This window comes from Cannabis sativa, chromosome 1 (genome assembly GCF_029168945.1).
Source record: "Cannabis sativa cultivar Pink pepper isolate KNU-18-1 chromosome 1, ASM2916894v1, whole genome shotgun sequence".
NCBI lineage: Eukaryota > Viridiplantae > Streptophyta > Magnoliopsida > Rosales > Cannabaceae > Cannabis > Cannabis sativa.
In genome coordinates this window covers 27,248,406-27,270,805 of record NC_083601.1, presented here as the reverse complement: position 1 = coordinate 27,270,805, position 22,400 = coordinate 27,248,406, and the positions used below count along the sequence as shown (strand labels likewise).

At 32.2% G+C, this 22,400-nt stretch overlaps 2 protein-coding genes across 6 annotated transcripts; both read left to right on the top strand.

The window, feature by feature from the left end:
- Positions 1-1,775: 1,775 nt before the first annotated feature.
- LOC115705701 (uncharacterized) lies at positions 1,776-4,618 on the top strand. 4 transcript variants are annotated; one of them, XM_030633106.2, is made up of 4 exons: positions 1,776-2,050; positions 2,539-3,391; positions 3,863-4,024; positions 4,126-4,618. In XM_030633106.2, exons 2-4 carry the CDS (start codon positions 2,546-2,548, stop codon positions 4,384-4,386), a joined length of 1,269 nt encoding a protein of 422 aa, XP_030488966.2. In that variant the 5' UTR covers positions 1,776-2,050; positions 2,539-2,545; the 3' UTR covers positions 4,387-4,618. The 4 variants fall into 4 exon arrangements, with proteins under 4 accessions (XP_030488966.2, XP_030488968.2, XP_030488965.2 ...); XM_030633108.2 differs by having other exon boundaries at positions 1,914-2,050; positions 2,544-3,391; XM_030633105.2 differs by having other exon boundaries at positions 1,934-2,077; positions 2,544-3,391.
- An 11,880-nt stretch (positions 4,619-16,498) lies between these two features.
- Positions 16,499-21,872, top strand: LOC115705700 (calcium-dependent mitochondrial ATP-magnesium/phosphate carrier protein 2). 2 transcript variants are annotated; one of them, XM_030633104.2, is made up of 5 exons: positions 17,072-17,212; positions 17,423-17,570; positions 18,282-19,070; positions 19,176-19,266; positions 19,403-21,872. In XM_030633104.2, the coding sequence occupies exons 2-5, from the start codon at positions 17,558-17,560 to the stop codon at positions 19,593-19,595; spliced, it is 1,086 nt and encodes a 361-aa protein (XP_030488964.2). In that variant the 5' UTR covers positions 17,072-17,212; positions 17,423-17,557; the 3' UTR covers positions 19,596-21,872. The 2 variants fall into 2 exon arrangements, with proteins under 2 accessions (XP_030488963.2, XP_030488964.2); XM_030633103.2 differs by lacking the exon at positions 17,423-17,570 and having other exon boundaries at positions 16,499-17,212.
- The last annotated feature ends 528 nt before the right edge of the window (positions 21,873-22,400 follow it).

Below are 22,400 nucleotides of genomic sequence, written 5' to 3'. Positions count from 1 at the left end.
AAATACATTACAGAGAAGTAAAGTGTATATATACACAGCTAAAGGTCGGTCAAAGAAGTCCCACCGAAATAATAGGACAACCACAACTAATCTAACTACCCAAACTAAGGGACAACTAACAACCTAAACTAATATAACTGCCTCAACTAACTCAACAGTAATAACAAGGCTGCGTATTGTATATGCAGAAACAGAGGACAAACAGAATACATATAATTCTTGTTAAACCCTTAAAAATGGGTACACCAATACACCATTTACTGCTTTAACATTCAGAAGAATTTTTTAACTATCATTTTTTCTATAATTGTGTATATTATAGTTATTAAAGACATACTACAAAATTTTAAAAATAAAAAAATATTTTTAAAAAAGAAAAATAATGTTCAAAAATGTATAATGCTATTGCTCACTTTAAAAATTTGTTCTTACTCTCGTATCTTTAATATAAAAATATGTATTTATAATTTGTATTACAATTAAAATATAAAATTTATATTAAAATTTTTTATTAAAATTATTTATAAAATAAAAATTAAGCAAACAAAAATATAAATAAAATAAAACACAAAAAATTACAAATGCTTAATGCACGTGGCATACTCACCTAGTATTCTAATAAATATGTCATATACATGGTATGATATAATACAAAATTGCAATTTCCAATGGGAAATTTGATTTTCTATACTTACATATACCTAATATTTTATTTCTAAACTAATACATATCATCATTGAAAATATATGACCACTTTATCTAAAATCCAAAAATACCCCTCTCAAATTTTTCATACTTTTTTTAGTGCAAAAACATAAAAAAAATAAATAAAAAAAAATTGGTAGTCCGATGGGGTCCGATGGTAGTCCGATGGTGGTCCGATGGTCACCTGATGCTACTTTTGTATGCACAAAAACATAAAAAAAAAATTGGTAGCACATTTGGTCCGATGGTAGTCCGATGGGTCCGATAGGTGGCCCGATGGGTGGTCCGATGGTGGCCCGATGGGGTGGCCCGATGGGGTGGCCCGATGGATGGTCCGATGGGTAGCCCGATGGGTAGTCCGATGGTGTAAATGGGGTGATGTAAATAGGGGTATTTTAGGGATATCATAAAAATTGTCATATTTTACAAATATTAGTTATTATTTGTTTAGAAAAAAAATTTTAACCAAATGTAAGCATAAAAAATCAAATTTCCCTTTCCAATTTCTGGGTGAAGAAAAAAAATCTCACTCCTTCACTACGTAAGCACTGATGTCATCTCATTCTCATTCTCATCTTATTATTAAAAATAATATATATGATGATAATTTAAATTTAATAACTTGCCATACTATTAATTTAAGCTTTTAATTTTTGGAGGGAATTTGTTAAAATAAATAAATACTAGTACATTCACACCAATAGACTTTAAACCGCACCACAATAATCTATATGGTCCATCGTGAGCAATTAATACACATGGTTAGATATCTAGTTAATAATAATTCAAAAGAAAAAACAAAGGTGTACACATCTAGTTCTATTTTTATATCTTTTTTTCTTTTGAAATCTTCTATTTTTATTGTTTTGTTTACAACTCATTATATTAGGTAAAAATCTAATCCACCACAAATGTTAGTCAATTGATTTTTTAAGAATGTACACGTATTCACATATTTCCACTAGAACTGTCCTGTCCAATGGCTTTCTATCTTCTTACTAACTAAATAAACTAAATAAAAAAGAATAAACTAAATAAAATATTTGGTTTTATAAGATAAAGAATAAATAAAAATATTTAATTATTGTGTGTTGTGACAAATCCGAATCCGATATTTCATAGCAATATTGATTTGGAACACACAATAATTTTTTCTATTCACACTGATGACTGATCTGATCTCGCTTTTATATATAACCAGACAAAAACAGCACAAGTCTCCTGATCTCTTACGTTACGCCTCTCTCACACTCTCACACTCTCACACCTTATATATAACATAAAACTACTTCCATTCCATTCCACCGCTTCAAAACATTTGGCCCAGTTTACCACTTTACCTTTGGTATGTTCCTCCTCTTCTTCTCTAAAAGTAATTTTCTTTTAAACCATAACTCATTTTCTATTAAATTATTGTTTGTTGATTAGCTTCCATTTCTGCTCTTCCTTTTTTTATCTGGGATTTGTGTCATCTAGTGTGTAGCTAAGTTCTTCAAACTTTTCACTTTTAAAGCTCAGTTCAACGAGACCACTCACAAAAAACAAAAAACAACAAAGTATAGTGCAAAATTGTTTGGTCTGACAAAGTTAAAGTTTGATATTCATATTGTAAGATCTTGTTTGGATTTTGAATTTGCGACGAAAACAAAAGCGTTTTCATTTTATCATGTTTGTTGGGATTAAATCATCAAATTAAGATTATTATTTTTTTTTTTTGGTCTAAAAAATTCCTATTATTTTTTCTCATAAATTTTAAATTTTCCTTGACGGGTCTTCGTTTGTTTTTTGATTCGGTTACCCACTGAGAAGTTTTTTTGGTTTCATTATTGGCAGAACAGAAATGGGACACCTTTATGGAGGCAGTTCCCTATGCCTAACAGCAATTCTCATAGGGATACTAGTATTGACATTGAGCACACCATGTTCAAATTCTCTACGAATACATAAGATGAAATCTATGGTTTATCAATCCCCAAAGTTTGAGCTGGAACCGGGATCAGTGGCGGACAAAGTCTACTTCGATATGGACTTTCCAAGAGGTCATATTGCTATTAAGAGCTTTAATGCTGAAGTAGTTGATGAGGCAGGCAACCCAATACCTCTTCATGAAACTTATCTGCACCATTGGGTGGTTTTCAGATATTATCAGCGCAAAGGTGTAGAAATTGTAGAGCAAGATGGGGTAAATCAACGAAATCAATCCAACTTTAAGGGCGCAAGGAACCAGGGAGTGTGCCAAGAAAATCAACTTGGGCAGTATTTTGGGCTTGGCTCAGAAACAAGGAAAACACCAACATTTATTCCTGATCCTTATGGAATTGAAGTTGGTAACCCTGCTGAAATTCCTGATGGGTTTGAGGAGAAATGGTTGCTCAATGTGCACGCGATCGATACTCGAGGCGCGGAAGATGGGTTGGGATGCACTGAGTGTAGGTGTGATCTGTATAATGTTACCAAGGACAGATATGGCAAACCACTGAAACCAGATTACATTGGAGGACTACATTGTTGCTATGATCAAACACATTGCAGAGTGAGAAAGGGCTTTCAAGGTGTTAAGAGAAGCCTCTACCTTAGATATACTGTGAAGTGGGTTGATTGGACTGATTCTATCTTGCCTGTTAAGATTTATATTTTTGATATCACTGATACTTGGAGTGGTTTGAACTCTCAACATAATTGCCTAGTAAGTGACTCTTATTCCCTTTCTAACATTGTAATTTAATTGGCTGCTAGTCTTTTATTGTCACTATTGAATTATACACTTGGGATTACTGAAATAAACATAGACTAGTGGATTGGAATCTGATAGGATTGGACAAAAGTTGTGGAAGCTGTTGACTGGTGGGGTTAATTTTACTTAATTTAGTGAAGCTTTGAGAGATGTTATACTGAAACATACTAATGTCTTACATAAATTATAGTTGGCATATTGAATCTTTGATACCCTTATTTTGGTGAATATTTGGAAAAACATATGGCTTACTGATGCTATGTATCAGAAGCTTACTAAACTCCTTGAAAAATCCTCAAAGATAAAATTCATTTCCCCTTGTTTTCCACTTGACCCCATAATTTATTATTTATCTTGTTCTCTTGGAATTGACTATTAAGTGCTCAAACTATATTGAACTCTCTCTCTGACCTTGTGTGGCAGGTTGAGCATAATGTTGCAAAATCATGCAAGGGCATTAGAGGGACAAAACAGAGTTGCATTGACACCAGAAGAAAAGGGATTAGAGCTCCGACCAGCGGATATGTAGTTTACGGTGTTGCTCATCAGCATACTGGTGGAGTTGGTTCAACATTATATGGAGAGGTGAGATTTTGCTTTGCTCAACAACAAGATAACTATTTGTCATAAAATAAAACTTCATTCCATAGTTTGATGGGGTATTTATTGTAATCTTTGATTTTCAGGATGGAAGGGTTATATGCTCTTCAATTCCAATTTATGGAACTGGAAAGGAGGTAGGGAATGAGACGGGTTACATTGTGGGCATGTCCACTTGTTATCCTAAACCAGGGTCTGTGAAGATTGTTGATGGTGAGACTCTTACACATGAGTCCAGTTATAGTAGCAGCCAATCACATACTGGTGTGATGGGGCTATTTTATATTCTAGTTGCAGACCAATTGCCAAGTCCAAAGCTCTCCATGGGCAATGTTAGCTTTGAGTGAGGCATTTCTGAATGTGAAAATGTTATGACTGGGTGGATGTGGAACCTATATCCTTTTTTGGGTCAATGATCCATCCATCCAAATTGTCCATGCCTTGATGAACGCACACATTATTGTGATATCGATTTGTGGATGTGTGATATAATATATAATAATATATATACAAAACAATAAATCATTGCAGTTTCCAATTTTGAGCAAAAAATACAAAACAAAAAATTTGTTTCCTTCATTACGTAAGCACTGGCCTCATCTTATGTACTTGTTTATTTATTTATTTTATTTGACTTGTCATCATTCATAAATTATAATAATTAAACGCTGAAGCAGTTGAAACAGAAAGAAATCTTATCGAGTGAAATATGATATTTTAATGACACGTGAAAAATACCATAAAGACATGTAATGATAAAACAAATTCAATATTAATATTTAATAATTAATTTAATTAGGTTTGATATGTGATCATATGAACTAGTAGTAATTAGGCATATCTCTTAATCAACGTGTAAATTGCGTTATACGTCCGTAATAATAGAGACATGGGAATGGGATACTTGTTTGTACCAATATAGGTCTGTAAAGTCAAAGTAAAAGTAACCAAATTAATTAAGAAGTGGTATTTTTGAAATAGATGAGATATTGTTAGTCTAATGTGAAAAATGTTTAGGTGAGAATATATTGTGGATACTTCTAAAATGTACCTAAAGGGGTTTGAGAATTTAGTTTAATTTTTTTTTATGGTCGTTTACGTAGTTATTTAAAATATCTTATAAAATTTTAAGAGATTCGAAAATATTTAACACGGTTCAAAAAGTTTGCGGCATGCGAGAGACTTTTATTTTATACGCGGGTGAAATAGATTGTTTGAACCTTATTTTTCGGCGTATTGAATTTTTTTGAACTTCTTAAAATTTTGTAAAAATATCTAAAATAACTTCTACGTAAACAACTATAAAAAAATTACTCTAAAAAATTATCTCAAAACCGAAAATGATAAAACATCGATATACTATCGATAAACTATGGCAGGTTAATTTCTTTTTTTTGCATGGTATTTTAATTGATTATTAATGGTTTATCGATGACGGACTGATATATATTTTTTTGCTTTGTATTTTAATTAATTATCGATAGTTTATCAATGATTTCGTCTTGTGTGATTAATTTTGCTATTGTTTGCTATATTTTATCTTGAAATAAAATTATATCAATATACCATCAAAAAATTATCGAAAATCGTCATACTTAACTTTAGTACAATAATCATCGAAATAGTATTGATATACTATAAAAAAGTGTCGAAAATTGTCATTCCTTGCCTTCTTACTTAAATTATCGAGAAAATATTAATATATAATCGAAAAAACATCAATAATTTGTTAAAAAATCTAGTTTGGCGAGAAAATCAAATCTCGTCATTTCAAAGAAAAAAATTAGCAAAATAACATCAATACAAATAACAATTACATAGATCTATTAAAAATAAACTACATTCTTTCAACAACACTTACCCATTATTGAAAGGGAAATTTGATTTTCTATACTTAGAAAATCAAAAAATTTGATTTCTAAACCAATAATTTAAACCCTAAAAAAACTATACCTTTTTTTTTCAAAACCCCAAAAATACCCCCAAACTAAAACTATCTCTCTTTCTCTCTCTATCTAGCCGGTCCCAAGAATCCCACACCCCAGGTCCGATGGTCGGACCATGGGGTCCGATGGGGTCCGACCAATCGGACCCATCGGACCCCAAGGTCCGACCATCGGACCTCTCTCTTCCCCTCTCTCTCGAATCGCAGGAAAAAAAAATTAAAAGCCGGTCGGACCTTCGGGTCCGATGGGTCCGATGGTCGGACCCATCGGACCCGAAGGTCCGACCATCGACCTCTTTCTTCCTCTCTCTCCAAAATCGCGAAAAAAAAAAAAAAAAATTTAAAAGACGGTCGGACCTTGGGGTCCGATGGGTCCGATGGTCGGACCCATCGGACCCCCAAGGTCCGACCATCGGACCTCTGTCTTCTTCCCTCTCTCAAATCGCAGGAAAAAAAAAAAAAGTTTCAGAGACTGGGGTTGGGGTCGGACTGGGGTTGCTCTTTCGGGTTGGGGTTGGGGTCGGAGGGGTTGGGGTCGTGGTCGACGGGGGTGAGGGTGGTGATCGGCGTTGGGGTTGACGTGGGTGGGTGAGGGTGGTTCGGGTGAGGGTGGGCGGTTGGGGTGAGATAGAGGGAGAGAGAGATGATGCAGAGAGAGAGAATATTGTGAGGGGGGTATTTTTGGGGTTTTGAAAAAAAAGAATAGTTTTTTTAGGTTTTAAATTTTTGGTTTAGGGAAAAAAATTTTTGATTTTCTAAGTATAGAAAATCAAATTTCCCTATTGAAATAAATGTGTATGAGAGAGATATTTGAGAAAAATTAGACAATAAAATTTTAGTATGAGAAAGATAATTTCCATTTGGTTCAAATACTCTTTCTAACTCTCCAAAGCTGAGAGCCTGAGACCAAAAATAAAGAATTTAAAAAGATTCTTTCAACTAGTATTCCTACATGCATTTTAAACCCAACGCAATCCTACCAATAATTGCTGTCTGGAAAACTGAAAAGAATCTCCAACTAAAAAGACAATCCTTTAATCAACAAAGTAGGCGCACTGTGAATGTTAGGTGTGGCTTGACATTTCGAGTGTGATGCCTTCTTCATTGGGATTGATACTTTTGGATTACGATCTAGATAGACAAATAGATAAACCCATATAATATAAGGCCATACCCAAATTATGAATCAAAGCTTTGAAATATACATATACGCCTACCATGTGTAGTGTATATCATACTTATAAATCTATATATCTATATACTATTGTTATTTGGCATTTTTTAGTAACTCTAACACCACATTATAATATATATGTATATCAGATTATGTGATTGGGGGGCATTATATCCCTTAATATTCATATGATATATCATTCCCTTGAGTAAAAAATTTGTATAATCTCCACTACACATAATACACACACTCCACCTGCAATAAGAACCAAGTTTGTTGTTAAATTAAGCCTCTCTGCAAACAGGGTTCTCCTAAGAGAGGTGCCAAATGAATTTCCAAATCCCTTTGGTACCATTATTGAACCTATGTTAGTTTCAATATATATATTCTTTTCCACATAATAAATAACCTGGTTTTGTTCTTCCATACAAATATTTGTGGCCTATCTCCTTGGGATAATCTTAGAATGTAATCCATAATTTTATTCATTAGTGTCTCACAAAATATATCAATCAATATCCCAGTTATTATAACTAGCAGATCTGCTATATTTATATTTTTATGGACTCAATATCTATTTAAATTTCGCAAATAAGTAATGAATAATTAAGGGATCCGGAATTGCTTCTAGTCTTCTAGATATCCACTTGGCTTCCATAATTATTAGAGTTAGTCTCAATTGGCTACTCTTTTTGTAGCTAACTGATTTTGAGATACAATCTCATTCATCTTACAATTTTAACATAGTATATATCAAAATCAAACAAAAAGCTTTGGCTATCTCCCATTTAACGTCTATTTGAAACCTTTCAACCAATGTGTGCCACTTTCCAGTGTTTGGGTCTCTGACCTGTTTTAAAATTCACAAAATTTCCGACGTGTACACTCACAAATTGTTTGATTTGACCTTGTGGGATTCTTTCAAATGTCACGTATGACCTTGTGATCTTTTAAAAGTCAGTTCAAAATTTTTTATATATATTTTTATATTATTCTATAAAAATGTAAGAAAACTACATGAAAGTAACAAGAGAACAACATCAAAACAACATAAAAAATAATATATAAAGTAACGAAAAATCAACAACAAAATGACAAGAATACAATATAAAAATACACGAAAAGATCCTATTTTATGTAAATCAAATCTAAAAACTGTGAAAAATTTAAAAACTCTGTGTTTTTTGAAATTATCCTTTCGTTATACCCATACTTTCCAAACCCAAATGTAAGAAGAGTGTATTAGAGTTAGTCCCAATAGGCTACTCATCTCATTCCTAATTGATTTGAGATGTAACTGTTGGGTCTCGTTCTTCCACCTTGTTGGACCGCTACCTCACCTTGACTCCCACATTAGTATGATATTGTTCGTTTTGGGCCTAAGCCCTCATGGTTTCGTTTTTGGGCACCTTCCTAAAAGGTCTTATACTAATGGAGAAGGTGGAACATTTATATCCAAGACAACTTTTACTTATTCTTCTAATGTGGGACTTGGGTTGATACTCCAACAATCCTCCCCTCAAACTAAGGACCACATACTCGTGACCTCCCGTCCAGCGAAACTACTTTATGTCACTGCTATCACCAACAGAACTTGCCGCCTGACCATCACTTTTGTCAGGAAGACTTTCAACATAGGTCCTAACACCGATCTCCATCTTGTACCACCGTAATCATCAACGAGACACATCACCTGACTATTTCAATATTAGGTAGACTTTCGATACAAGGCACAATGTAAATCTTCAATTGCGAAGTTATCACATTGAGGGCTTTTCCCACACATCGCAATTGCAACCTACTATCTCAATGTTCTCAATCTTTGGCTCTGATACTACTTGTTGGGCCCCGTACTTCCACCTTATCGGGTCGCCACCTCACCTTAGCTCACACATTAGTATAATATTGTTCGCTAAGCTCTCACGATCTTATTTTTAGACAATTTTCTGAAAGTTTCAATACTAGTAGAGAAGGTAAAACACTTATATCTAAGACAATTTTTGCTTATTCTTCCAATATAAAACTTGGATTGATACCCCCAATAGTAACCCCATACATTTTATCAAATTATAACCTTAACTTCTACATATCAACTCCCTTTATGAGGCTTCCTGCTTCAAGAATCATCGTCATTTATACATGAGTACAATGCTCTTTAAACAAGATTGGGTCTGAAATAAGTGTGATCTAATACAAAATTTATTATTTTTTAATTTTTGTATATACAATGATATTTTTTCGACAAAATTATAGATTTCTATAAATAACATGCAATAAAATAAAAAAAATAGTATTTTTTTTAAAAAAATTGAGGGTTTTATTAAGTGGATATCCTATGCATAAGTATGCACAAGTTTGCTCTGTTGTGCCTACAATCCTCTCTAAACCTATTTTTTTATTCTTAAAGCGTTTATATATAATTATATTGCACTCTCCTATACTCACTGTGGTCACTTAAACTAACCTCAAGTGGTTAAGCCCACTCCAAACTAGTTTAGCAAAAAGTGTCTTGTTAATAATATTCTCAAATCTTCTAAAAAGTAAAAACTCAAAACCTCATATTTCACTTGTCAAATATTATCAGAAGGCTTAAAAACGCCACCAAAATATCTTCATATTTAATAAAAAAGAAAAATGATAAATAACAAACTTCTTTTTGTCTAGACGATAACTCATTCAAGTTTTATTGCAACTTTCAACATGGAACATATTATCTTTATCTTTTGGGGAGCATTGTAATTCGGCACTAGTAGTGTCCAGTACTTTTTATAAGTAGCATTTTACGATTTATTAAAGATATTCTTTAAAAACTATTTTCTTAAGTTATATGTGATGATCTGATACTTAATTACATTAATAGCGGTATGATACCGAAAAAAATATTAAGTACCAATAATATTTTTTAACAATTTTTTTTTTTTTGGCAGGGAAGAAGATGATGGAATCTTGTTTACCAAGGTAGTAATTAATACATTATTTAAAGTTTGTAACATTTTAAGGAACTCATTACAACATTTCAAAAAAAAAATTAACTTATTATATACTTAAAAAAAATATTATACTAACATTTCAAAAATTTGTGGTGATTTAATTCTTCACGTGATCACATACCAAGAGCTACTTTAATGATTAGGTAGGTAATTTATTACTTTCAATTATGATCCCATTTTATACACGTAGTTACACATGTAGAGCACGCGATGACTCGAAATATCTGTATTCTATTTCTGAGTGATAATGACTAGAATCACATATCACAAAAAATTATGAATTTTTTTAAGTTTGAAACAAAAAAAAATAACAATATTACAATAAAATATTTTTAGATGGCCAAATAAATAAATATACAGCCTAAATAAAAAAAATTATACAAATACCACGTATACACACCTTCAACCCAGGATCCATGCTTCCTGGGCAACTATCGCGCAACCATCACGCAACTACGCAGTAACACAACGCTACCGAAATGAAAATTCAACCAGAAAGAGAACCACCATTAATTCCGACGACTTCACTTGAGAAGATGACCATAATCAATCAAAACAGGGGCTGTTTCAAATTCATAAAAAGGTGTAGAAAAACTACTACGAAATTAAAATTTAATTGGAAATTCAGTTTAATTTGCATAAAACTAATGTCTTGACTTCAATTTTATGATCTATAAAAGGTAGATCTCAAAAAGTTGAGCTGGAGTTCCCAAACAATCCAACTCAAGTATAATAAAAAATATTACATCAATACTATAGTAAAATGTTTATCCTGGTGTATTTTTTTTTTATTGTTTTTCAAATTTCTAATGGTGAATTTGTTCATATTAAATCATAAAGAGATATGTAGATAGAGTTACCTATGTGGAAACATTGTTCTGATTTTTAATGTTTCACAACAGTTGCATTACAGTTGCATAAACATTTTGCTAACAGTTATTTCGTCTGATTGAAACCTTTGTCTGATGCAACCTTCGGCCAATCACCCATAAACTTTTGTCTGATAGAAACCTTCGTCTAATGCAACCTTCGGCCAACCACACTGCAACCATCGTCTGATTGAAACCTTCGTCTGATGCAACATTCGGCCAACCACCCAGCAACCATCGTCTAATTGAAATCTTCGTCTGATGCAACCACAGCGCAATTACATAGCAACCACCCTACAACTATCGTCTGATTGTGTAAGTGATAATAGTGTAAGTGGTATTTTGGTAATTAAAATCACATAAAAGGTATAAATGTTGTCTTTACCTAATGAAAGTATTTTTGTGAATAAAATGTCAATTTATATTTTCTATGTATAATTTCAAAAATTAAACATTCAAATTTTAAAAATCTCTAAATCTTCCACCACACTTTACAAAATGTTGGGCAGTTGAAAAGTATACAATTAGACTGTTCATTCAATTCAATGTATATTATATTTCTTATAACATATCCGATTCGTATTGAGTGTTGATTTCATATTTTAGATTCAATTCAATATTTCGCATAATAAATTAATTATTTTTTAATATTAAATTATTTAATATTTATCAAAAAAATATATTTATTTTCACATAATTGTCTTTAACAACAAATTAAAATAAATAAAATAAAAAATAACGTATTGAAAAGAAGAAAAAAAAATTGTATGTATAAAAAAATATTAAATTTTATTGGGTAAATACTATTTTAGATCCTGTGTTTTGTAAAAGTTACTAATTTGACCATCTATTTTGTTAAATGACAAAATGAACCATGTATTTTCTAAAATTGTATAAATAGGATCTGAACTGATATTTTGTCAAAATAAAACTTAATAAGATGATCTGGAGATGTGTATGACAAAACTGATTATATTTTCTGTATATGTTCGTGTTAGAAATTGTCTTAAAATTAGTTATATTAAAAAATAAAATTGTTGAAAATTGAGCTGAGGGTCCTATTTGTACAATTTTAGAAAATACATGGTTCATTTTGTCATTTAACAAAACAGATGGTCAAATTGATAACTTTTACAAAACACATGATCCAAAATGGTATTTATCCAATTTTATTTTAAATTATATTTTTTATATAAATAATAATGAAATATATATTTGAACTACTAATTTTTGAAATATATTTGTATCATAAGTAGGGGTGGAGAGGATCCAATCCATATCAAATGAACCGAACCAATTTAATCCAATTCAATTACAAATGGATTGGATTGGATTTTAAAAGTTAGATTTTAATTAGATAGGATCGGTTATTGAATGTTAATCTCAAAATTTAATTAAAAACTGATCCAATCCAATTACATTTAATACATATTAAAAAAATTATTTAAATTTATTTATATATACTAAAAAAAAATATGTTGATTATATTTTTACTTATTTTTTTTTTTTTAATTTGTAATACTTGATTGTTTTATTCTATTTTATTAGTTGATAGTGTTATTGTTTTAGTTATTTTAAACTTTTGATTGTACTAAACTTAAACTTGTAAGGATGATATATTCATGTAATATTAAACTTAAATGAAGGTTTATATATAGTATCTAGGTATTTTTTTTCGTGTTTTTAAGTTAATATTAAAAATTAGGTGTGTAATTGGATATCCAGTTAAAAAATCGATCTAATCCAATTAGTAATTGGATTAGATTGGATTTTGAGATCTTATTAGATTGGATCAGATGATAATTTTCAAAATCTAATTACTAATTAGATTGGATCGAAATAAGAGAAAAAAGTTAAATTAGATCAGATGTCCAACCCTAATCATATGTATTAAATTTTAAATTACTATTTTTTATATTAAAAAATAATTGTATATATATATTTTCATTCTCATTTTCATTCATATTCTAATATTTTCATTTCTCTCAACCAAACGTGACCTTACTTCTAATATCAAAGAGAGAGAGTTACTATCAATCTCCATCTCTTATAAATTATCCATACTCTCCTTTCTTTCTACCAAACATAACCTTAGAAACAAAGTCCTCTCACGGGTACAAATGGTAGATCTCAAAATATAATAATTTTATGAAGTCATTATCATTTAATAAACTATAATAAACTTTCTTTTTAAATGAGAAAAATGTGGAACAATATTCATCACATATAACTATCACATGAGCCGTAACCCATATCATTATTATTTGGCTTGCCTAACATCATATATTGTTCATAAATTTTGTATCCATTTAATATCAAAATTTGTCAACTCATAACTCACAAAACTAGTGCTGAACTCAACCTACTTAGTGTTTTTTTTTTTCTCTAAAATTTTATTTTCCAATTAAATTATTTCAATATTTAATTTAGGCTAATTAGAATTTTTACCCCTGAACTTTGACATATATCAAATTATGCCTCATAAACTTTTAAGATCGTTAAAAATGCCCCCTGAATGATTAAAATTGTTAGATTTGAGGACTTTTGTCAAATTTCGTTTAGTTTTACTATTTCAAAGAATGTTTATGTATTAAATTATGCTCCCAAACATTGATATCTACCAAATCACGTCCCTTAAACTTTGGCATGTACTAAATTATGCCCTCTGAACTTTCACCCATGTTTGACTTTTTTTACTAAAATTGGAAAAAAGTCCTTAAATCCAACAATACAATCTCAATAGTTCAGGGGGTATTTTTAACGACCTTAAAAATTTAAGGGGTATGGTTTGATATATGTCAAAGTTCAGAGGCAAAAATCTTAATTAGCCTTTAATTTAAATACAAAATCCTTACAAGAAACAACTGTATCTTAAAAAATATTAAAGAGTAATTAAAATATTCGTAAATAAATTTTAAGTTAGTTTAGATTTATTGTTAAAAATAATATCATAAATTAATTGAATATTATTTATTTATTGAATTAAATTTTGAGTTGAGTTGCAAATTAAGTTATTTTTTAAAAAAATTTTGTTGTTCGGAACTGTGCAAGTAGACTATCAGACTCGTCAGTCCCAGGATAAAATATCCCAATCGAAACACAGTATCAGAGCTTTATTGTACGATAGAGAACCGCTGAAATACCACACCCAATATAATCGTACTACTATTCGGAATACATTTGTAATATAATTGTATATTATTTTTTCCGTGAAAAAAAAAATATATTTCTCCCGTTGGTTCTGATGCATTATATAAGGAATGCACAGAAGGTAGTAACGAAAAGAAAGACGTTTCCGATCATAAAAACGTTAGAACATGAGATCGTGAAAACAATGCTAAAAATCAAGACGAGTAAACGTTTCCGTTTACTAATTAATTAAACACGTTTAAAAACGGTTTTTAATTAATCAAATAAAAAATAATAATTTAATAAATAATTTTTTTTAAAAAAAAAATAAAGTGACACCACACCCACTAGCTCAACTTGGCATGAACGAGCGACGACAGCGCACACATGTATGGTGGTTCAGTGTGAGTCCTCACGTCCCACACACATAAAACTAGATACCCTTTAGGGCTCCAATCTATGTGCTAAATTTGCACATTATATACACTTCTAATAAAATATTTCTATTTCATGCGAGACTCAATACATTCACACACTTCACTTACAAAAATTTTGTAAAATTTCACTAAAGTTTCAACAAGAGATCATCATGGCCATGTACTTATGGCTCGTTTTGCTGTCAGGATGGGATGTTGGATCCTGATCTTATAGACGTGATCGACATCATGGAGGTTTTGAACTGGTTGAATGTGGTTTTTGAGCCAGATTGTTTAGTAGCATTTCAAGCTATTTGGCATTCGCAAATTGCAATCATCTTCTTTAACTTATGTTTTTTGTTTGGTAGTTAATGATTGTAAAAGATTGCTTCTAGATATAACAATGTGACTTATAGTTTTGCTCAATTTTTTTTTGTTCTTTTCTAAATTATGTTGAAAAAGAGTGATGTTCCTATTGAGATTTTATCTATTTTATTAGACTATCGTTTTGCTTTATGAAATAAAGTATTTCCCTGCCAAAATAATATTGAAATTATTAAGTTGCCAAATTAGATTACATTATATTATAAAATGGTGATGGACACCATAAATAAATTACAATTAATATGTAGAATTAATTTAAACTTAAAATAAATTAATAAACAATTAACAATAACAAAATTAACAAAAACACAACTAAAATTGGAGATAAATCAAAGTAGAACAGAGTAATTAAAACTAGAAACAATTAAAGCAAGAAAATAGTAAAATTAACACCCTGATATATACTAATTCAAATTCTATAGATTGATGTGATTTATGACTATAATTCAGTTTTAGAACACTATTGTAATGCCTTTATTGATTAAGCAAGAACAATGATACATTATAATCGAGATCGATTCTCTCAAAATATTTATCTCTCATACTTTTACTCAAGAAACTTCTTCATACAAATCTCAAAACCTAATATCTCTCTTTTCATTGTATCTCTCTCTCTCTCTTCCTCTCAATCTCACCCTCGACCTCTGCTCTTAAAATCATCTTATGTGTTATTCTTCTAATGATGAGGATGACAGTATTTATAGATCTAGGAAATGAATCTCAAAGTCAGTGGTTGCAATAACTAAGTTGTTAAGTCAGTTACGGCTTAACAGACTTAACAAACTCTTTGTAATAAGATCTCTACGTCAGCTCTTGCGAGAGCTCTCTGGATGAGAAGCACACTTCCTAGAGGAATGTCCCAAATAAATGAAATGTGTTCCTGGGAGGATGTTCCAAATAAATACAAAGCTAGTTGGAGCAGACTATCTGGAATCCCTTCTTGGAGGGAACAACTAGCATTCTGAAACTCCTTTTTAGAGAATGACTAGCTTCCTTAAAGACTACTTTTAGAGTGGACATGCTAGACTTCCAAAATTCTTTTTCAAATGACTTCTAGCTTTTCACGAGATTTATTTTGGAGATCTTTTCATTTAGGAAAATTATACCACAATATTCTTATAACAATACTATATTTAATTACTTGAAGTTGAGAATACTTGCATGAGACTATGGAGGTTGTGGGAGAGAGAACATAACTCAATTCCATTGTCTAGGGAAAAAAAATATTAGGTTATATATTTACCTTTGAAAAAGAATAAAATTACTAACATTATTATTTTAGTGGGATAGTTTAATCTGCAATAATTCCAATGTTTCCTTTTTAAGGTTAATAATTCTAAATTTGAGGTATAATGTTGAAATGTAAATTAGGGGGAGGGCCGTTCTATCAAAATAATAATAATAAAGAAAATTAGGGAAGGGTCAAAGTGTAACACTTGTAGAAAAATGAGGGGCCAATTTTAAATATTTATTTATTTTGATAAAAAGAAAGAAAGAGAGAAAAGAAACATTTTTTTTTTTTTTATAATAAAGCAAATAGAAATACATATATACATACATACATATATAGAGAATCCCACAAACGGGCGCACGCACTTGCCAATAGCGAATATCCAACCTCTTCTTTCTTGGGGTTGAGATTATGCTCTTCTTCCAGGCCTTTCTTCTCCACTTTCACAACAATCCTACCCACACAACACTTCCTCCATACCCATAACCCCTTTTGCTCCCGCTAACTGGGGGGTCACAAAGATTGGCTCTCAATTCCCAGCTCCCGCGATATTCTTATTCTTGGATCTGATTCTCTTTTAACTGTTTCCGACGGGGCTGCGCCGGCCGTCGAGCAATTGGGCTTCTTCTCAGATGGGCCCTAAGCCCGCCACAGAGGGCTGCTGCAACCCCGTGAAGAAACCCGGTCCCGTATCAATGGATCACGTCCTTCTAGCCTTGAGAGAAGCCAAAGAAGAAAGGGACCTCAGAATTCGTAGCCTGTTCAATTTCTTCGACGTTGCTAATGCCGGGTTTTTGGACTATGCCCAGATCGAGACTGGCCTCTCCGCTCTCCAAATTCCACCGGAGTACAAGTACGCCAAGGATCTTTTGAAGGTTTGCGATGCCAATAGGGATGGACGGGTCGATTACCACGAGTTCCGTCGGTATATGGATGCCAAGGAGCTCGAGCTTTATCGAATTTTTCAGGCCATTGATGTCGAACACAACGGCTGCATTTTGCCTGAAGAGCTCTGGGACGCGCTTGTCAAGGCTGGTACTTTCGCATTACATTGGACCACGCAACTCCTTTTTATTTCAATTCTTTATCCTTTTTTTGTTGTTATGAGATTGCTTTGTTTGCCCTTTTTGTTATTGATTATTATAAAGTTTCTAAAACTGGGTTTTGATTGTGAGAGTTTGTGATTAATTGGGTAGTGACAATTTCATTATTTATGACTACGATTTTTCTTTCGCATTTTGACAGGGACAATTTGGGTGGCCCTATGCTTTTATTTAACTGTATTTAACTTTTTATTTTTCTCTATAATAACCATCACTATTTCGGAGGATGAACTAATTTTAGTGTCGTAAGTAGTCGTAGAATTGGAGGATTATTTCAATGGTCAACGAAGGTGGGCAATGACTTCTTGTTTTCTATTTATTTACCTAGAAGGTTACAATTTTTGGTTTTAGTGCTTTTGATTCCTGCGGAAGAATTATACGTAACAGTTGAGTTGTTGACTAAAGGTTTTAGGATTACTTTGGGATTTTGTTTCTTTTTCTTCTTTTATGGGATTCTGTATATTATATAATTACTCTAACATAACTCGGTGATTTTTCTTTGCGCCCAGGCTTGGTTCTGAGTGTGTAGAAATGTAAACCTTTTGACTTGACACTGATGCAGTTGTTGAATTGTAGTAGAGTTTGTTTTATATAGAGTAAATGTAGGAAGTTTTATGTTCTTAGTTTAGTGGGCTCAGTATGAGGTTTTATGACTCTTTCTTTCTTTTTTTTTTTTGACTAAGAAGTGTGAAATCGGCGATTGGTTCTCATGTGAATGTGATGCTAGTAAGATCATACATTGCTGTCGATCATCCATTAAGTGTGTTAGTTTTGAGTAACAGTATTTTCTTCTATTCCTGCCTGTCTCTTACAAACTATTAATATCTAATGTTTTACATTTTTCCTTGGCATTCTACACATCTAAAGTTTATAAAGAATTTCAACAATGTTTGCTAGATGTATGTTTATTTTGCCAAACATCAAGCTGTAATTTTTATTAGTATATTGCCCACTTTTGGGTTTTTTTCATCTTATAAGTCTTGGCAGTTTCTGTTTTGAAGGGATTGAAATTGATGATGAGGAGCTTGCACGTTTTGTGGAGCATGTTGATAAGGATAATAATGGAATTATCACATTTGAGGAATGGAGAGATTTTCTTCTACTCTATCCACACGAAGCAACTATTGAAAACATTTATCATCACTGGGAAAGGGTATGCCTTGTAGACATTGGGGAACATGCTGTTATTCCTCACGGCATAGCTAAGCATGTTCATAGAAGCAAATATTTTATTGCAGGGGGGATTGCTGGAGCTGCCTCCAGAACTGCAACAGCTCCATTGGATCGCCTGAAGGTGATTTTGCAAGTTCAGACAACACATGCCCATATTGGGCCAGCTTTAAAGAAGATTTGGAAGGAAGGTGGTATCCTTGGTTTTTTTAGGGGTAATGGGATAAATGTTGTGAAGGTAGCACCTGAGAGTGCCATAAAGTTTTATGCTTATGAAATGTTGAAGAATGTAATTGGTGATATTAAGGGTGAAGACAAGGGGGATATTGGTACTAGTGGAAGACTTCTTGCTGGTGGTATGGCAGGTGCAGTGGCTCAAACTGTGATCTACCCGCTGGATCTTGTGAAAACGAGGTTACAAACATATTCTTGTGAAAGTGGAAAGGTTCCTAAAGTGGGAACTCTTACAAAAGATATCTGGCTTAAAGAGGGATCAAGGGCCTTTTATAAGGGTCTTCTACCATCCCTTCTTGGGATTATCCCCTATGCTGGCATTGATCTTGCTGCCTATGAGACTTTGAAAGATATGTCAAAGACGTACATTCTTCATCATGACAGTGGTACAGTGATTTGCTTTTCCATTATTTTTTTCTAGATTTACTCATTAAATATATATATCTTTGCTCAGTGCATTATAATTTCTTATTGTAACTACTGTTTTGCAGAACCTGGTCCTCTTATCCAACTTGGTTGTGGGACAATATCTGGTGCCCTTGGAGCAACTTGTGTTTATCCATTGCAGGTTATTAGAACCAGGTATTAATTAATTTGTTGTTGAAACTTTCCTTAAGGAAATAAAATCCTTTTGGTGGGTTTTGATCTTTGATTCCAGTATAAGTTGTTGATACATTATGACTTCAATTGAGAATGATTAATTCTTTTTTTTTTCCAGAATGCAAGCACAACAAGCTAATACTACCGATGCTTATAAGGGTATGGCTGATGTATTTAGGAGAACTTTTCAGCATGAAGGTTTAAGAGGTTTTTATAAAGGACTCTTTCCCAATCTTCTCAAAGTTGTGCCAGCTGCAAGCATTACATATATGGTTTATGAAAGCATGAAGAAGAGTCTAGATCTTGATTAGAGAGAAGGTTATTCAATTTTGATGGTGGCAAAGATGATCTTGCTGCTGAAATGCTAATGCTATTGATGATGACGATACCAGGTGAATAAAATAAGTAATCATATGATAATTGCTGTTTATGATAGACAATTATAACCCCCAGGGGTACAAGGCACATGATTTTGTAGTCAGCATTTTTCTATATGCTTATCTGACATAAATATTGACAAACAACAGTTTCGGCATATTTTGAAGGAAAAAAAAAAGGAGGGAGAGAGAAGTAAAAAAGGGAAGGCAATAGGTTTAGTTATATATATTTTCTTATACATTTGATACGATGTCTTGAATAATTCAGATTTTTCTCAATTTGCAAATACATTTGCTAGTTGCTCTGCTGTCATTGGATCCTAGAGTACAAGCTTCAGAGCCATTGTTTGGAAGATAGACTGTATTCTTTTTGTATTGTACACAATGAAAAATAAGATAGACTATCTTCTCTTTACATTACATGCACCCAATCATTGTTGGCTCTGCTGTCAATGGATCCTATAAGTGTACAGTTTTCAGAGCATTTGTTTGGAAGATAGACTATCTTCTATTTTCAGGCAGTGTGAAAAATATATACACATGCACTACAAAAGAAAAAATTGCCTCCACATGATCCATCATTATGAAATTTTGTTCTCTTAAATTCATTCTTTGCGTAATGTTGTGATAAATTCGGTATGCCAGAGTTCATTCTTAGGACTTAATTGCGAATGGTGAGGACTAAAGCCCTCTTTCTGTACTTGCTTTTGTGATTTTAGTCCATGGGCTCATTTGTTAGTTCTAGAAGTATATTAGTCACTCACCATTATTACAACTTCACCAGCTTCAAACGAATACATACATATTTTGTGGACCCTTGTTAATAGATATTTACTCGACAAGAGCTTTTGTATGTGGCGGTCCTATTAGCAATGGTTTGCTCAAATAAATTGTATTGCGTACTTAGTATCAGATGACTAGTGTATCGTAAAACATTTTGATTAGCTAACTGGACAGCATTGCTTATAATGATAGTAGATTTCTTTCTTTGAGCAAAGACATCTTAGATGGTATTGGTGTGCACTTTTTTTATTGCATTGTATGTGAATATGTTGTGTTTTCTCTTTCCAATTTATATATGTATGATATTCTTTTTTTTTTTTGAGTTAAATTTAACTTAGTATCTTGATCACACTAACATTTGAATAATTCGTTATAGAATTCATGTTTCATGAGATACATGATCTATAGAACATATATATATATTTTCCTTTCTCAATTAGAATGAAAAGTATATTATAAGTGATAGGAGTGTAGATTTGTTTGGTCTGATGTGTTTTAACTGTAGTATAATTGTTTATTTCGCTTTGAAGATTTGAGTTTGTTTCTAGATTTTCTTTATAAATCTTGTTTTCAAATGAAAGAAAAATTTTAATATCTACTAAACTAGCATTTGATCAATAAAATTTTAAAACACGCACACATAGACTCAGCGGTGGCTACAATCTACTCTGGCAGAGCTCAGAGATATCCACTGAGTATCTAGAGATTCAATACAGCTTATTGATTTCTAATAGTAGTTTTGTATTTGGCACTTAATCAGCAAGCCAATAAAACAATCCCACTCCCAAGCCTTCTCTAAGAAAAAAAGAACAGTAAATTTAGTTTTGTATAGTCCAACTTCCCTTTTCCCTTAGTCGCTTTGAGATCTGCCATTGACCGAGCTTTAGGTGTCGCACTGACTAGCACAAGTTGTCTGCATAGTTAGTTAGGAAGGACATACTTATAATTGCTTTAACTTGGGGAGTGGGTGTTATTTAGAATCCAATCAGAGTGAGATTCCTCTGCTGCTGTTGGAGTTTGAAAAGAGGTAGGGAGAGAAACTCCACTGACCCTTACAAAAAGCCTAAGCAGTGTAAAATGGTTAGGCAGTGGCATTGCTTAGAGCCTTGAAGCTAGTACTACATACTGGAACAGGAGTAAGAGTTTGATTTGAAGAAGAAAAAGAAAAGGTGAAAAAGAAAAAAAGACAACAAACTGGAAGAAAGGCTTTGCCTTCCCTTTGCCTTTTATGACTTGCCTTTGTCTATCACTTCCTCTAGAGGAAGATGAAGAAGGTGTTGTTCTCTGTGCTTGAAGGAGCACATGTGGAGATTATCTTCTTCTTCTTTTTCCTGCACATCATGTCTGTGAGATGGTTGATGATAGGTTATCACAAAATAAAGGTTTTGAGTTTTGAATATTAAACCTAAGATTGGAAAGAGTAGTGATGAGAGTTTTTCTATTGTTCCCAGTATTTATGGACTCCCTAGAGGGGTGACTAGTGGCACTCTATTTGATTTAAAAATTGTAATGAAGAAAAAAGAATGAATAAAGGACAAATAGAACAGATCAGCCCAAGAGGATCATATTTTATTTTTTTCTTAAAAAAAAATTACAATAATGGTCCCCCCATACCAGCATTATTCTCCTTATTGGGTAAATGCTTCTCTACCACTATGAATATAATATTCCTATACTTTGTCATATATTAGGACATTAGTATACTCAATTAAGAGATAGAGAAAGTGTATGCTTAGTCATTCCATGTGTGGAAAAGCATGGAAATCAGAGAATAAAATGAATGAGGTAGGAAGATGATGAGTTAACATGTGGAGGGCTCCTTCTCCAAAGAGTAGAATTTATTTATTAAGCAAATGAATGAGGAAAAAAGTCAAGTAAAAAGCAGTCTAATGAAGTTGTCTTAGGAGAGAATATGGGAAGAAAGATTTGGGTTTTTTTTTTTTTTTGCTTTATAGG